Source organism: Magallana gigas, chromosome 7 (genome assembly GCF_963853765.1).
Source record: "Magallana gigas chromosome 7, xbMagGiga1.1, whole genome shotgun sequence".
NCBI lineage: Eukaryota > Metazoa > Mollusca > Bivalvia > Ostreida > Ostreidae > Magallana > Magallana gigas.
The window spans coordinates 26,101,134-26,117,848 of NC_088859.1; the positions used below are offsets into that span (position 1 = coordinate 26,101,134).

Genomic DNA, 16,715 nt, shown 5'->3' on the forward strand with positions numbered 1-16,715 from the left:
GGACTGCATTTCATTGTGTAAGATAATTGTGTGTGACTGAATGCGAAATTCTTTAAAAAGAGTGATTTGTGTTTGAAAAGGGTTTGTTTCCTTATCTGAATAATAAAAAAGTCTTGCAATAATTAACTGGGATTTTTATTTCTTTTTTCCGGGAGAGATTTGAGAAAGAGCAGTTCTATAATGGATTTTCCATTTAAAAGACTGTACCAAAGCACCTTATCATATTGATAAAAGATTCTGTTGGATATTGTTCTGTCTTTAGATATGATTGCATATTAAAATTGATAGATTTATTCAAGCTAAGCACTTGTACTAATTGATACTGTGTTGGCAGATTTTTAGGCGACATATCTTGAAAGGCATAACGTTAAGCGTAACACATTAACAAAGAACATAAATTCTCTTTTTAAATGTTGAAGTGGATTTGACAGGAAAAAATTATATATACAAGTGCCAATTTAAAAAACAAAATCGATCAAAACAACTATTTTGGCAAGTTAAATTTTAAATAAGGTACCATTGACCTGTGAAAAAAATAGGTTAATTCCAAACTTATAAATGAAGAGGTTTGGTATAAGGTACCCATAGAGTGCATTATTTTATATATAAAATGAATAACCAAACGATTTAGTGACACAAGTACATAGCGTTTTAAATATTTAAAAAAGAAGATGGGTGAATAAGGCGTGTAAACTGCCTATATGAGGATAGATAAGATACTATAAAATTAAAATATGAACAAATTTCATAATTTCTTTCTAAATTAATATTGAAAACAATGTATATTTACCATAACATCGATTAATAACCTTTAAATGTGTTAAATATTTCGAACAGGTTGATTTAAACTGGGGTATGCGTGTCAAAACCTCCAAATAATGTCATTTTTAGAACTTCAATGCCTTTTCTTTTATAGAGTGGGTCTAGGTTCCATATTTTTATCATAGTCTGTATAAGGTTTAACGGAAATCAAACCGATTTAAATCAACAAAAACGTGGAGAGATGACCCACTATACTTTAAAAATGTCATTTTGTATCCCAACAATTGAACGTTTCAGAGAAATACTACAAGTCCGTAAATTCGTGGTTGAAGTTGCATTTAGCATTTAACATTGAAGTTTGTTGTGACTGAAATGGCTTAGTGGTTAGAGCACCAGACATATGGTAACATTATAAAGCTAGGGTTTTTAGGTTGTGGGTTCGATACCATCAAAACTTTAGAATTTATTTTTTTTACTTATCTTTTGTTAAAATATTCAAAACTGAATATTGTTAGAAATTGTGCTTTTGTAAACTTGTAATATAACATCATCCAGTATATTTAGTTGGAAAAAAAAATTTGAAATTGTTTTTTACGACAAAACCAAATGGGCAATTGCGCTATCTTGTTCCCCCATCTTCTTTATGCTAAAACTAAAATGTTATATCATTTCTCTCATGCTTTTTTTTTTTTAATTATCAAATAAAAACAATGGAGGCTTCAAATTCATTGTTGTGCGTGAATAAACACTATGAACAATATACTAGTAAATTGCTCGCTATTTCCAAACCCCTTTCCCCAAAACAAACTAAAACGTACACGCATGCTTACTTTCATTGCATAAACATTTCATTTCATGAACAACATTGAAAAATTTACGAGAAAAATAACACAAACACAGTGCAAAAAATGGGGGGTACATTATTGTCTAGTGCTTGGAATCCAATGCCTGTCCTGGTAATTCGAAACCTGGTAAAAAAAAAATCTGTTTGCGTAGGAATACAGAGTAATAGAGGAAGGTTATTCGAATTTCGTGGCTACGTTACCTTGCGTTTCACACATTTCATTATGACCATCAAATGACCTTGAACATTGAAATCTGTGTCAAAGTCATGAAGTTCTTACATAATGCTTACGTTGCCTTGCATTTTACATACGGACTTGAAACGACCTTGAAACATGGGAACTGGTTTCAAAGTAATGATTACGTTTCAACAGCTCTTTTATAATATAATTATTCTTTAAAGATGGTCGAAATCAAGGTGAAACTATTTATCTTTTTTTTTCTTTCACCAGACGATATATGCACAAGATGCACACAAGGGTCGGCATCTTAAATCGTCTTAATAGCATCTTTCAATTCACAAACTGTACACATAAACATGCATTCCCATGAACATACTGATAGTTTAAATTGATGGCTTATTCAAAATACAAAGAAAACATTGCAGTTTTTAAACAAGCTCTTGGTCGATATTTACATTAGATCAGCCATAAAATCATATTTACTTGCAAATATATATGGCATGCAGAGGAGACATGCGTAAATCGATCAGTTTGAAGCCAGAATCACAACAATGTACACATTGTAAATATGCAAACTGTGGGGGGGGGGGGGGGAAAGTAAATGCTGATATTCAGAATGCTTTTGAAAATTCAAAATTAACAGCATTTCACTGAAAAGTTTATTTTATGCAATTTATTCATGATAACAAAAAGAAAATTTCCAATGATTTTATATACTCAGTATATGTACATGTACGTCCGTGATGAAATATATTCAGTCAGGAAGGAAGGGAGGAATATCAAATATCACCCTACAACTGGTTATTATTCTAAATATGGACAATATTTAGACTACAATTAGGCTATTAAAACTTCATTGCAACCAAAAAAATCAATTTTATCCTTATTCTAATAAAAGTTGTATCACGGATAACCAACAGCTGTTTCTGTCACGTGATAATAAACATGTCCCAAAACGACATCTTCGTGAAATATAGGCATGTACTTATCCATTACAAAAAGCAATCTATTTATGATGTGTTTTATTTTAAGATCTCCATTGAAAGTGAAATTCGATCAGTTCTCATCTCTCGTTATTTGAAAGTCTCAGAAAGGGAAAGTCACCGTGAGGAAGGGTGCGTTCGATTTCAACTCATAAATCATTCGCTGAAGTGCACCACGTCTGCCAATTGCATAACAGGCGCATGGGTGTATAAAGTTACCATACCCTCGAGATTTAGTCTCATTAAATTGAATATATACGCGCACTATTATTCAATTTTTGTTTAATATATACATGTACATCTTTATAACGCTGGTCATAAACCAGTTTCCTTAGAAAAAAAAAAAGTACCAAGTAACGATTGTGACGTCACATAAAAACCAGGGATAGCATCCGAAATAACAAGTAGCTGCAAACTTTCACACACAATTTCAAAACATTTTATCTGGATCAGTAGATATCATGGGTTTATTTTAGGATATTGCTCACTATCACAAATAGGAACGCTTATTCAGCATTTAACATTCATGAAAGCTTTAAACCTGGTACATATATATGAAATAATTGTGCTTTTGATAGCCTTGGGGAAAACGTTCAACAGAAATCTTGGAGACTGAATAGCTATGCGATATTTCATTATTTTATCTCCTAAAATTCTTTGATGTATATTAAAGTTTTAAATTGATTTTTGATTACATAATTAAACATCCAGTGTTTTAAGGAACGCACGTGTCACCTGTAAGAACAATACCTTTGTTTGTCAAAGGTGTACTTGGTGTATCAGACAGGTAGATATATACCAAGTACAAAGGGAAAAAAACTTATCATCTCGTATTCTGCATAGCAATTAACAACACCTTGTACCCTAAAAAAATCTCTATGTGAATATCAATATCTAATTAGTAAATATTTCCGCATTTATATAGTTGGTGTCAACTCTGCATAGTATATAAAATGTAAAAATTGAAGAAAGAGAAAAAGGCTGAAAAAAAAACATAATATCAAAATTTTTATTAGAACTACTTTTTTCGCTGGTTAGCCTCCTCGGCCAACTGTTGGGCGTAAGCTTCTCGAATACACTTAAAAGCTTGTAAATTAGCAAACGGTGTCTGTGTCACAGGGTCATAGTATTTAGCTGGTAACTTGGTAACCGGACAAAACTGTTTGCTGGGAACTTTGCGCTTTTTCTGTGAGAAATAGTCCCTAAAGGTTCTTTCGTCTGTAAATGTTACAAATGTCCGTGAACACTTTTCGTTTTCATCAACTCTTCTGTGTGTTTCACCACTGAAATTGATTGAAAAAAAATTATATCAATATTCGAAATACAGTGTAATGCTTGTGGCTTGTATATATCATATGCCCACAAACCAAAGAAAGATAACTCTTAAAGTTTACTTTTACCAGAAAGGAAGACTCCATGAAAATGAGTATGTTCGTGTAAATACTGTAAAATTATTAAGTCAGTTTTTAAACAATAAACACAACAATATATTATCTTCCTACACCTGTAAACTCATGAATATATGTTTGTTCTTACATTCCTACTACAGGTATGTAAAGCAGTTCTATATGTTTAAAATTTGTTTTATGTTCGTACATTTATACCTCATGTGATGCCTTGAATTAAATATAAGTTCCAAAAGTTTCAACAAACATAGAAAAACCTGTATTAGCTGTAAAATGTATTGAGATTCAATATCTCAATATCCCAACTATATCAAGATAACTGATATTAAACAGATTCCATTCCAAGAGAGATAACTCTCTCCAAAATGAACTTGTTTGTTGGCCAAAAAAATCCCAAATATTAAAAAAAAACTGGATCTCTTTTCATTCTTTTATTTAAAAAAAAAAGGTAATTTCATACCTGTTGTCTTCATCCACACTGATTTCTGGCTCTGGGGGTAGTTCCTCGATAAGAGGCATGGTCAAGGAATGGTAACGAATGATTGGGCCTTTGTGTATCTGTTTGGAAATTCGGCTTTTCTTTCTTTCCAGTTCCATTCTTTGATAGTTTTCTGCAAAAATGGTCAATTATCAATGATAAAATGAAACAGTGTGTGCAAAAAAAAAAATTGAGTAACGAATGTTAAAGTTATAAAAATTTGCATGTCCACAATATTGCAGCTATATACATCTTTAAAAAATAAAAAACAATTTAATAATTTATATGAAATTTTTTTCTGTAATTTCCTGTCTTCTATGGAAATGTAATTAATTTCTCTAAACCTCTCTATCATCTTTAGGGTTGATTTAAATTCAATAGATGAGCCGGTGCTGTAATTGCCAAAACCATGAATTTTGCTAATGACAAAGAAGATAAACATTGTTCAACTTTTGCGACAAAATTAAAACCATTCGTTAACCTTTGACTACACATTTCTGTTTTGGTGTTATTAATGCGGTAGCTTTCAACATATTTTTATAAGAAATATATGTGAAATATAAATATACATCAGTCATGTACAAATATATATATATATATTTTGTCAACATTCCATGTTTCATAATTCAAAAATTTGAAACTTTTAAATGGAAGAGAACAAACTAATTTCTTATGAAATGTTTTTCAAGAAAACCTTAATTGTAGAAACTCTTTTCCATGAAGAAAAAAAAATGATCTCTTTAAGATTCCAATCAAAAGCTCCAGCAAAATATCAATATTCTTTTCCCCTTATACTCTTTTCAACCCTCTCAATGCATACATACCCACAGACCTCACATTTCCTTCCCCCCCCCCCCCCCGACCCAATTCACACTCACCAAGACTGAGACTTCAATGTACCTCACCTTCATCTTACAGTTTCTAACCTGCACCATACAGTGCCTTACTTCCACTTTTTCTCTACTTGACCTTCCAAATGAACACTCACACACAGACTTCACTACACCCTACCTTCGTCTTAGTCTATTTGGACCCTCCAAACGAACACTCACCTGTACAAATATTTCACCTTACTCAACCCTTATCCTTACTCTAACCTACCCCCCCCCCCCAATGCACACTCACTTTCCCTTATCCTTATTCTATTCTACCCCCCCCCCCCCCCCAATGCACACTCACCCAGGGACTTCATGTTTTCCTCCTCCGTGATTTTGGCCTCCTCCAGCAGCTCCTCCTGGGTCAGCCTCCTGACCTCTGACACCCGCTTGTGGGCAGCCATGTCCTTCAGCATCTTGGCCCGGGCCTCTCTCTGTTTGTCCCTTTCCTCCCGCGCCTTAGATTTTTCTGATGTAGTGTTCCTGAGCTTCTTTTTTTCTAACATGAGTTAAAAATGTTTTTTGCATCACAATTTAATACGAAAGAAGATGCCAAATGAGATTTTTTAAATCGATTATTGCTTAATATACTACTGACAGTGGTAAATTAGCATCTAAAATAATTAAAAGCAAAAATCAGTTTCTTACGCTAAGACTCCATGCCACAGCCATGAATACCGGTACTTAATAAAGTAGCCATTATTCTAATATGATACACATGTTCAATCTTTTTCAGTTAGTTATTTTTGTTGCAAAGGATATGTGATTTGTATTTCATTTGATTGTTCTAACCTGGTGTGTGGTAGATTTGAACTTTGGATACTTTTTCTGTTTTAGGCTTTGGTTTCTTCTCTTCAAGTTTCTTCTTTGGTAGTGGTTCCTAAAACACGTGTCACGTATGTGTAAATACAATTCATTCATACCACTACAATACTGCAAATCATAAAACTCAGTTGGAATTTCAAGTTTCAAAGATACAATTGAACTTTGGTATCTCAAATACAATGGATATCTCGAAGTGATTTATAAGTTCCATCCACTGATACACTTAAAGTCTTTTCACCCTTGATATCTCGAATACTCATATATATCAAAGTTTTAACCAGTCCCATCTAGTCCAGGATAACGAGGTTTGACTGTTTTTTCTCTTTGGAATAAAAGAAGCAAACCTTGTAGGCTTTTGTGACCACTCTTCTTTTTTTCTTTTGACTTTCATCTTCATCGTCACTTTTCAGTTCATCGTTTTCATCAATACTAATATCTGAATCAGTGTCCTCATCAACTGACTCTTCAGACTCATAGATACCATCATCTTCTTCCTAAAGTACACAAAGATAATAAAAATCTTGTATAAATATATGTGTTTTTTTTTAATTTTATAGATATAAAAATTTACGATAGCTTTTCATTGCAGTTTTTAAAACACTAATATATGTACATACAAGTTAATCTTTTATCTGAATTCTCAAAGAGCAGTTTAAGACAAAATTAAAAACGTCTCTTCCCAGTTAAAGAAAGTCAATAAATATGCATTGAATATTGAAAATATTTAAAATAGAAAGCAAAAAATATGTACAATAGTTACAGTGCACAGACATTCTGTAATACTAGTACTGTATACAGGGTTATTTTCGCCCCATGTAATTTTCGCCCTTCTGCACTTGCAAGCATTTCCCCCCGACTTGATTTTGCCCAGACTCTGTTACATTTACAGAGATATCATTTGAGACATTGGAATTTGCACAGCCTTAAATTTGCCCACTGATAACGAGAGAGAAAGGAGCAAAAATAAAACAAGGGTGAATATTTCCCTGTATACAGTATGTGTTTTACCTCATTAAATCCTCCATATGTAGTCTTGTAGAACTCGTCCTCATCTTCTGCTTCCAGCAGACGGGACATTTTATTCCCAGCATTGCTTCTTTTTTCCCTTGTAGCGGCCATCTTGATAAATATGTGGTTTCAAGTCTCTGACTGCAGGTTAAATTGTGTATGATTAAAAAAATGTTGTTAAATCATCAATTCTTTTGTTCTTAGTCTGAAAATTTATTTTTGGCAGCTCAATTTTAGCAAGCTTACCATCGTTCTGATATCAGAATTTCACTTTAATATCGAACTTTTACAGTTTTGATATCCTTCAAAATTGGAGTGTTTCAACTACAATATAATGTCTCAAAATGGCAGTGTTATAATACCGGTAGTTAAATACACAAAATGAGCAAGGACTTGCAAAGAAGATCTGCATCTAACAAACCCATCCTATCAAAATAACTGAGATTCTGCTTTTTTTGCAAGGCAAATTTACATAGTTTGGTGTAGTATTTGTCAGAAGATAATTATACGACATGACTATACATGTAGTAACTGCTGTTGCATCATATTTTATATGTATCAATTTGCCCTGCAAAAGAATCAGTATTGCAGTTACAATGAAGGAGTTTATTGGCATTGTTATTAAAGTACATGTATTGAGATTTAAACAGAATGAGAATACACCAAAAGCACATTAATCTCTAAAGAGGTTTGCCTTGTGTTGATATTTGAATTGAACAATAAGACCACTGAATATTGGGAGGAGATGAAGTCCTTCATATTTCATATCTGAAAATTCAGCTTCAACTTCTGTGCTTGAAGCAGTTAAAATTGTAATATTTGTGTATCTCCCCCACTTCAATTTTGCATCTCAATAATCCTTCAAAAGTATTATTTAAATTAAGTCTGCATTTTCAACCCCATTCACAGAATCATGACGGGACACCAAAATTCATGGAAAATGAAAAATTGTACAATATTTTTTAGTTTTCTCAAAATGCTGTCGATTTCCTGTAATTCTCACAATCACCTGTGTTTGACATGTGACAGTCCGATAGTTGTGTAGTGTACACAAACTGTTGCATGTGAAGGTGTGAACATTATATACTCTCTTCATTGTATTGCAGTATATTCCCTAAAATAGCACTCCCATTTCTTCAACAATTTTAGCATAACAAAGTGTTCACCTACTCCAGGATGAGTGAAAAGAAAGTAAAATATTAAATGGTTTATAAATACCCGGTAAATTGCATTATTAAAGAATTATATATAAATAAGCTGCATTATTAAAGAATTTAAAACATATTTTGTAATGTTTTTTCTTCCGTTTTTTGATGGGTAGTGTACAGCATTTTTCATCCAAATGCCAGTTTTTTAATTCTCATGTACCGTTACTTATCACAGGTATAAAATGGTCGAGCAGCTTTCAGGGTGCGACACACAAAGTCACAAATATTAAAATTTACACATTAACAAGCTACCAAAGTTGGACCTGAATTTCCAGACATGAACTTTGAAGAACTGTTCCGATATGCAGTGAAGGCTTCAGTCCTAATATCTAGCCTAGCCGATTTTCCTACAAGAGTTAGCTGCTGGTCTGTAGCTCCTGGTCTGAAAAAAATTCCGATGGACGACCTGGGAGCTACAGTTCCTCCCATAGTAAAAATCTGCAATTTACGGCGCACAAAAAAATGCGCTAGTTTTGGACTGATTAATCTCATTTATGAACACATTCTGTACCAATGTTTGATAAAAAAATCCTCTGACATTTTACTACAGATATCGTCACTTAACTTGCCTCTGATAGTCTTTTAAACACCATCACCAGCCCAGTAAATTGAAGTGGTGCAGTTTGTTTACATTTAAAAATGGCGACTCTCGATCTCGACATGAATTAATATACTTCATATTCCGAGGTTGGTTATCATGTTTAAGAGAAAGTGTGAGGCAAGTAAGTGACGATATCAGTAGTAAATTGCCTGAAGAATTTAATTCATAGAGTTTGTGTAAAAAAAAAAAGGTTAATAGGTCCAAAACTAGCGCATTTTTTGCAGTTTGTTTTACTATGGGAGGCACTGTAGCTTCCAGGTCGTCCATCCAAATTTTTTTCAGACCGGGAGCTACAGACCTGCAGCTATACAAGAGTCAGATATGGCCAGAAATTGAGAAATTGGTCCCTACTTTTACCCCGTTTCATTTGTAATCAGTAACAGAGCTCTGGTTTCTGGTGAAATATGACTACATGCATAATATGACGAAGAGATACACTTTAACATATGCATAAAATACCGTTTGGCATACCTGCTTTTCGGTTTTCTGGGATATTTTCTTCTATAACAGTAATTGAGTAAAAACTTAAAAACTCTTCTTTCTGACAATGCCGCTATATTTTGGAATGATAGTACATCGAGCCCGATGTTATTTAAGCGGTATGCACACCCGACATTTTTAATAAAGGAGGTCTAACATTTGAAAGGCATACAGATAATTTGATAAATCAAGAGCGGATTTATATAAATGCAATTTAGACAATTCATCATTCAAAAAATTAAATCTTATTATTTAGTTATTGCTTATAAGTCACCCATTTATCATGTTTATGGAATTCCATATACGACAGCCAACTGCATGTCAGTCTGCTGCCAAACTGATGATGTTTTGCACATGCATATCTACCGGTAGTCATTTGACATGCAAGCCAACATGCCTTGGTTTAAGATCAGAACAGTTGATAACCTGACCAGCTCATTCAAGGGAGACACCCTCACTCCCACCCCACCAATGCCAATGTGCCCGGATGTTGTTGAATGGTTTGTCGTGCGGGATATCTACTTATATTACACAATCTGTCTGCATCTCAAGTAAAATCAGAATGGTCCCTACAGGATATTGTTATGACTGTAACTATGTATTTTACCTCCGTATTCAAGGGCAACCTAATGGGCAACATTACAATGTTCATATGCACTGGTGAATATTGATACAACAGCTCTGTAATTGATTAATATTTCCTACTCAATTAAAATGAAATTACCAACATTAATACAAAAAGGTTTCAATTTCTTTCAAAATGTAAAAGGCTTGTTGTGGAGTTATTTCGTACTTTTATTCCTTAAATATGTAACAAAGAGATATTTATGTAATTTTATGTGATATATAAAGTTAACCAGTTTCTGCATCTTTGTATATATACATGTACTTTGTGAATTACTTCTTCTAAGCTGTTTCCAGTCGCAGTGCTTCTTTTAAGTTTATCAGCTGTCCAGATCTTGTTGCGCTTCAAATGATTAAAATATGGCAGTTAGCAGTTGGCAGTAACTTAGCTGTCAGCAATTTGGCAGTCGTATATGGAATTCCATACGCGAAAGTCTTGCTTTATGTATACAGCAATGATACTTTAATAGTACGTGGGTTTGGGGGGTTCTTCTTAGAAGTTTCATAATTCATAATGTATTTTTTTTCTCAGAGATTGAACCAAATTGAATATTTGCTACAGGTTATACCGGTACTAATTTGTCTTTACAAGAAGACATCGGAGTTGAATTATGTATATACCAACAATTTTATAATTCAAAATATCGTATATAGTTCACAGATCTATTTCCTTCCCGGAAGCATATTACACTTCAGGTGTGCCAAAATGTAGATATAGAAAATGACTTGCTATTCACTTTGACTGCTGATGAGCAAGAGTTGGCCACTTTCATCATTCTTAAATTTTCACATGAATAAAGACAAATTTGGACGTCGGAATTTTCTTTCTAACGAATTTCCAAAAAGTGAAATACCGGTATGGACAGAAACGTGTCTCCATTGTGCAACAATAGGCATTTGATTGCATTATCGTCTGCGGTCTCATTGAAATAAGTTCGTAATGGCTGCGCGGGGTCTTTTATCTGCTGCAAATTAGTTTGCAAAAATTTAGTATTACAGAGACTTGAATGACGTCTCTTTATCTGAACATTATCTTTTTTTGCTTGGAAAAAGACAATCTTCTTCTTGTTGAGAGACATTTTCCACCAATTGCGAATAACTTCATTTAAAACCACGACAGACCTAGATTTTGTTCCGCGTATAATTGTTCAGCACAGAAATTACACTTATTTTAACGATGTTGTTGACACAGAATCGTAAAAATTACCCCTCAAATGTCAGCGTTTTCCAGGCAACCCTTTAATAGAAATTACTATAATAACGATTAGTTATCTTGTTCCAGGCAATGGACAACCGGAAGTGAACAACAGAAACCTCTTTTCGTGGTTAAGGAATGGAATTTTAAGCATTCTGTTCGAGTCAATGTACCCACAGCCTATTACGTCACCGATCGTTAAAACTCTATAGACAATATAGAAATTATCTAGCCTGATCACTATTCTACATGACTGTTGATAAACAGAGACCTGCAGCTCGAAGTGCATATTGACGTTGGAGTGGCCAACTTGTAATAGAAACAATGGATTTCCTGTTGTCTTTTTCTCCAAATGGTATTGACAAAATCTCCACTGGTCGCTGGCAAAGGTCTATAGTAGTTTTGTTTATCACCACCCCCACCATAACAAAGCAGTCCCAGCGCTAGCTTTGTTATCGTTGGTCTTTTTTTTTGGGGGGGGGGGGGGGGGGGGTACGGAAATATTCATGTTTCACAACCTCAAAACAGCAATATAGAGATAAGCATTTTCTATTAAAAAAGCGACACAAAACGTTAGAAGAATAACACAAAATGAAACTCTGCAATTCTTTCTGATGGAAGTAGTATTCGCAAAATATGATACCACTTAAAAAACCTAAGCTTAGAAATATTTGATTAAGCATAATTAAACAGTACATGTTTTATTGTAATATTAGAGAATTATCTAGCTTCTAACATCACTAAACACTTTACTCCCAGCAAAAGAGCGATTATTTGTAGTTAATCTATATGATTACGGTATAAACTTCCGGGCCAAACCAAAAAGTAGTTATTTGGTCTCAAAGATTTCGTTTGTTTAGTTAAAAAAAATATTTCCCTGCATACTTATTCACTAATCTAGTTCTCGCACATAATCATTTTATCATAAACTAAGCATTCATTCGATTAATTCTTAATATAAATCTTAATATAAATGTTAATTAAATAACGGTGGAAGAAATCTACTCAAAATCCCTTATAGAAGGAAACCATTTTGAAATATTAGAAGGCATGCTTCTTGTTACTTAGAACCATTTTAACAAGACCTTGGACTTTCGGTAAGATGTAACTATCTGTTCTTGCGTCAAAACAAGTTAAAATGACGCTGGTTTCAAGTGAAATATACACAGATTGCTTAGTCTTTCCTCAAGAGCCAGACAAATCTTGTTGATTTCAAAGAGCCACAGCTGAGTGGCCAGCAATGAAATTGACAGGACTACGTCACATTGCAGTTTGACACAACTACCCAAAGTCCAAGCTCCTGTTAAAATGGTTCTAACTTAGGTGCCAGGAACCCTATGTTATAATTGAGAATCACGAATCACTTGGCATGAGTTGGTACAATATTAATACATGTAGCAAGTCGGGATCACATGCGAAGTGAGAGTAAGAGGCTTTAAAATTCATATTTATAGTCGTCTAAACTTTCCACCTGAATCAGTGCATCCATTGATAATTGCAATTAATGTAGGAATAAAAATTTTAAAAGTAAGAGAAATGAAGATACTCGGTCCCAAGACGTCGCAATCGTCTGCTTCAATCTGAATATTAATTTCGATTTATGACATTGCCGGGCTCAAAAGTAAGTTTCAATGTCTTACATTGAACTTTAAGGAATCGCAAACTCAGTAGACTTAAGTGACATTTTATAACCTCTCGTAAGCCCTTGCTTTGTGAATTATAAATATTTCACAGTTTGCCGCACTCTATGATATGTATTCATATTCCCATTCCATTAGGCATAGTCCGTCAAAAAGGACTTTCAGTTGAAACAACATTCCTGTCAATCAAAAACTGTCTTAATAGATGGAAGGGAAAAAAAATCCAAATAATATTCATTGATACGCCAACTGTTTTTCCCGGAAAAAACTCACAGGGCCGAAAACAATTTCTTGCAGAGACTTATAATGGAAAATGTTTACATTTTTTACTGCAATCGGAAGTACTCGGGACACTTGGCACAACTTTTGACGTTATCAACCGGGGTTCTTTCATGTCGATTGCAATCTGAAATCCCCGTAGACTTTTTTTCATTTTTAGCCATGTATTGAACCTGACAAACTAAAGGGGGCGTTTTAAAGTAGAAATTTTGATATTTTTTCATACTCTTGAATAAACATCATATTAACCCTGAGGTATTCATGAATATTAAACAATTTAAGAAAACGCACTGTTTTGAATATCTCTGAGACATCATTTCCGGTTGATGATGACGTGTGGACATACGTCCGCTCTATTCAGTATAAAGAGCATTGCATATCTATATCTCAAGCTTTCTGTGGATTTTATGTACATAGTCATATATTGCCGCTATCATTTAATTCAATATTTATTAAATCATTGTAAGTCTGAGCGTATTATGTTTTTTTAAGTCTGAGCGTATTATATTTTTTATTCAAAATTAGACCAACAGAGACTACATGTAACTATACAGCAATAACTTCAATAACTTCAAGTTGTTCTCTCCGGCCTCACCCTCTAGCTCAGGTTCACCAAAATGTAGCGCATGTATACGCTTTCGATAGCATTCTAATTGTGTCTTGTTTTGCGTAAAGTTTACCCTTGACCAAAAAAAGGCAGACACTGCCCATAAAAGGTGAAGCAATATCTGGCATTGAGCTTAACGAACAATCATAAAAGAAACATAAAAATGTTTTTGATGCATGTATATTTTCATTAAATTGGTGATAAAACACTTCTATCGATGATGGAATGTTGAGGCTAATGAGATATTAGCAAGTACAAAGTTATATAATTTGGGCGTGGTCTCTTCTGATGTTGTTTTTACTGTTGCTAATAAAAAGGGGAAAATCCAAATTGTCCTCTATAATTTCAAGATTTTATTAGAGTTTAGCATGCATATGGTGTTTTTAAGACAGAAAAAGAATTTGTCGAATAAATTTTGAATATTCACTGACGTAAGACTACACGTATGTTCATGCAATTTGAATATAAATAAAGCTGTAGAAGATATTCCAATTTTAAAGATACAATATTTAGATTTTTTCCTATACTAAGGAATAGTTTATATATGGCAAAAGATATAATTTCCGAAATTATCTACGGTAGATTTGTAGGTAATTTGTAGATCACCCATCCTTCATTACTCCATGAAATGGTAATTGAGTGTGAGTTTTTGACTCAACGGAACCAAAATTTCAAGTGAGCTTTTCTGATCAATATTTTTCGGCGTTTGTGAGTGATGTAGCCCATGGGCCTTTTTACCCGTAGATCTCTGCATGCAATTGACAAAAGGTTACAGTATCTATACAGGTTCTGTCATAGAATTAAAACACAGAATTATTAAGGTTGTGAAACATTGTCTAAACTCAATACGTGTTTAGTAACTGGAACTTGACCTTGACCTGTATGATTGAACAGACCTTTTCCAGTCATGACAACTTAGCCTGGCATTCCCGTATGACAAAATTGCGGACTCAATATACCATTGGCAGGTTCCAAATTTGGAATTAGGAAAGTTTGACAGTATGAAAGAAGAAAATTTGAAAAAGCAGAAGTCAACCTACGCACTGAATACTGTGCAAAATTAAGACTTTGTTTATGTTTTCACAGGAGTCGGCAATTTTATCAATTTGTTGCAAATAAAGGAGAAATAGGGAAGTCCTACCAGTGAGCTTCGCGAGCGTAGCGAGCGCTCCCGAAGCTCACTGGTAGGATTTTGCCTGTTTCTCATTTATTTACAACAAATTGATAAAATCGCCGACTCCTGTGATGTATTGTACACGTTGTACACTCGTTAGGTGATAAAAAAGCATGAATGAGAAGTTTTGGTCAACATGCCACCTTTCGTTACTACCTTCTCCTTCAAAGATGTTTTAAAGAGATACTAACGACAGACGACTATCTATCAAATCAATAAATGGCAACTCCAACTGGTGCAATTAAATCGGCCGACTTTTGATCGCACGCGTGAGTTGATTGATGTGTCAAATCATTGAATTTGCCTTAGTAGTGGAAAGAAGTTTTTGACCATTTCGATTCCTTACTTCTACATGTATATATCTAATTTGAAAATTCGGCAACAAGAGGATCTTCAGCAAAACAAGTTAAGGTGGAATAACACACCTGGAAAAAGTCACTCAAAATAACAGTAAATTATTTAATTATGAAATATATAATGACAAATAAACTGTATATATGATAAATAAGCAAAACATTTCCAGTTTGGGGATAAAAAAACAATTATCTAAAAAAAATCAATTCAGTAATAACAACAAAAGTCCCTGTGGGATTTGAACTCGGATGTACGAATCACTAGTCCGACACTTTATCCACTCGGCCATGGAGAAAGTTACGAGTAGATGTCGATAAAATCATTTTATTAAAACGAAATGTCGTTTCGATCAGAGGTCAGCCATTTTGTGACGATGTGTTATTCCACCTTAATTCCTCTCCTGATACTAGGTACTCCAAATATAACATACTACACAAAATTTGGAAATAAATTATCAAAATGGTATATTTATTGTAATATTTCTTTAATACTCTCTAGATTCTTTTTTTTTTTCAATAGAAAGGTGTAGATATGGTTTAGGGTGGATTCCACAAGCTATGTTTCCTTGACATCACACGTGTCTCCGTCTTTTGCAACGTAACATTGCTGCATTATTTCAAAGAGGTGACGTAAGCAGGTTAATGGACGATTATAATGTTATATCCCTACTGACTAACAAATATTGAGAAAGATAATTTTAGCTTCTTATAAACCTACTGGTAAAAGTAGCAATACAGTCCATTTATACGAAAGCGTTCGAATTTCATGCGTTTACATAACAGTTCTCATCTTTGATCTTTCAGAAGTACCATTAGAAATATTAAACTGACATTTTAGTATGCAATTTTTAATCTCCTCAACATCGTGCAGAAATAAAGATCGTTAAAGAAAAGAAATACGTAATGAAATAAAGCTGAAACTTTCTCTACTTACATCAAATACGTTGCCTGATACTCATGCCACTGCCGAAGTATTAATTTTAATCGTATCGTGATCATGTTCAGTTTCCACAGATTAAAAAGGAACCATTTAAACAATAAAATCCTTTCTTTGGTGATTCATTCCGGATATGAAGGTAGTGACATTGCAGAAAAACTACATAACCCACGTTAGCGGGTTATGTAATTTTTTTCTGCAATGATCGCTACCTTCATAACCCGAATGAATCATCAAAGAAAGCATTTTTTGTTT

The 16,715-nt window shown here is 33.7% G+C and overlaps 1 protein-coding gene across 2 annotated transcripts; it reads right to left on the bottom strand.

Annotated features, from left to right (window-relative positions):
• Positions 1-3,758: 3,758 nt before the first annotated feature.
• LOC105340654 (vacuolar protein sorting-associated protein 72 homolog) lies at positions 3,759-9,792 on the bottom strand. 2 transcript variants are annotated; one of them, XM_034456299.2, is made up of 7 exons: positions 9,643-9,792; positions 7,363-7,503; positions 6,699-6,848; positions 6,322-6,409; positions 5,834-6,028; positions 4,637-4,787; positions 3,759-4,053 (listed from the first exon to the last, which is right to left on the bottom strand). In XM_034456299.2, exons 2-7 carry the CDS (start codon positions 7,471-7,473, stop codon positions 3,789-3,791), a joined length of 960 nt encoding a protein of 319 aa, XP_034312190.2. In that variant the 5' UTR covers positions 7,474-7,503; positions 9,643-9,792; the 3' UTR covers positions 3,759-3,788. The 2 variants fall into 2 exon arrangements, with proteins under 2 accessions (XP_034312190.2, XP_034312191.2); XM_034456300.2 differs by having other exon boundaries at positions 9,631-9,706.
• Between the last annotated feature and the right edge of the window lie 6,923 nt (positions 9,793-16,715).

What these genes read in the sequence shown, in the direction of transcription:
- LOC105340654 (XM_034456299.2), bottom strand. Translation starts at nt 7,473, where the DNA reads ATGGCCGCTACAAGGGAAAAAAGAAGCAATGCTGGGAATAAAATGTCC. An exon ending in TCAAATCTACCACACACCAG is followed by an intron (nt 6,029 to 6,321) that starts GTTAGAACAATC and finishes AACTCATGTTAG; the next exon opens with AAAAAAAGAAGCTCAGGAAC. An exon ending in GGAAAACATGAAGTCCCTGG is followed by an intron (nt 4,788 to 5,833) that starts GTGAGTGTGCAT and finishes CCATTTTTGCAG; the next exon opens with AAAACTATCAAAGAATGGAA.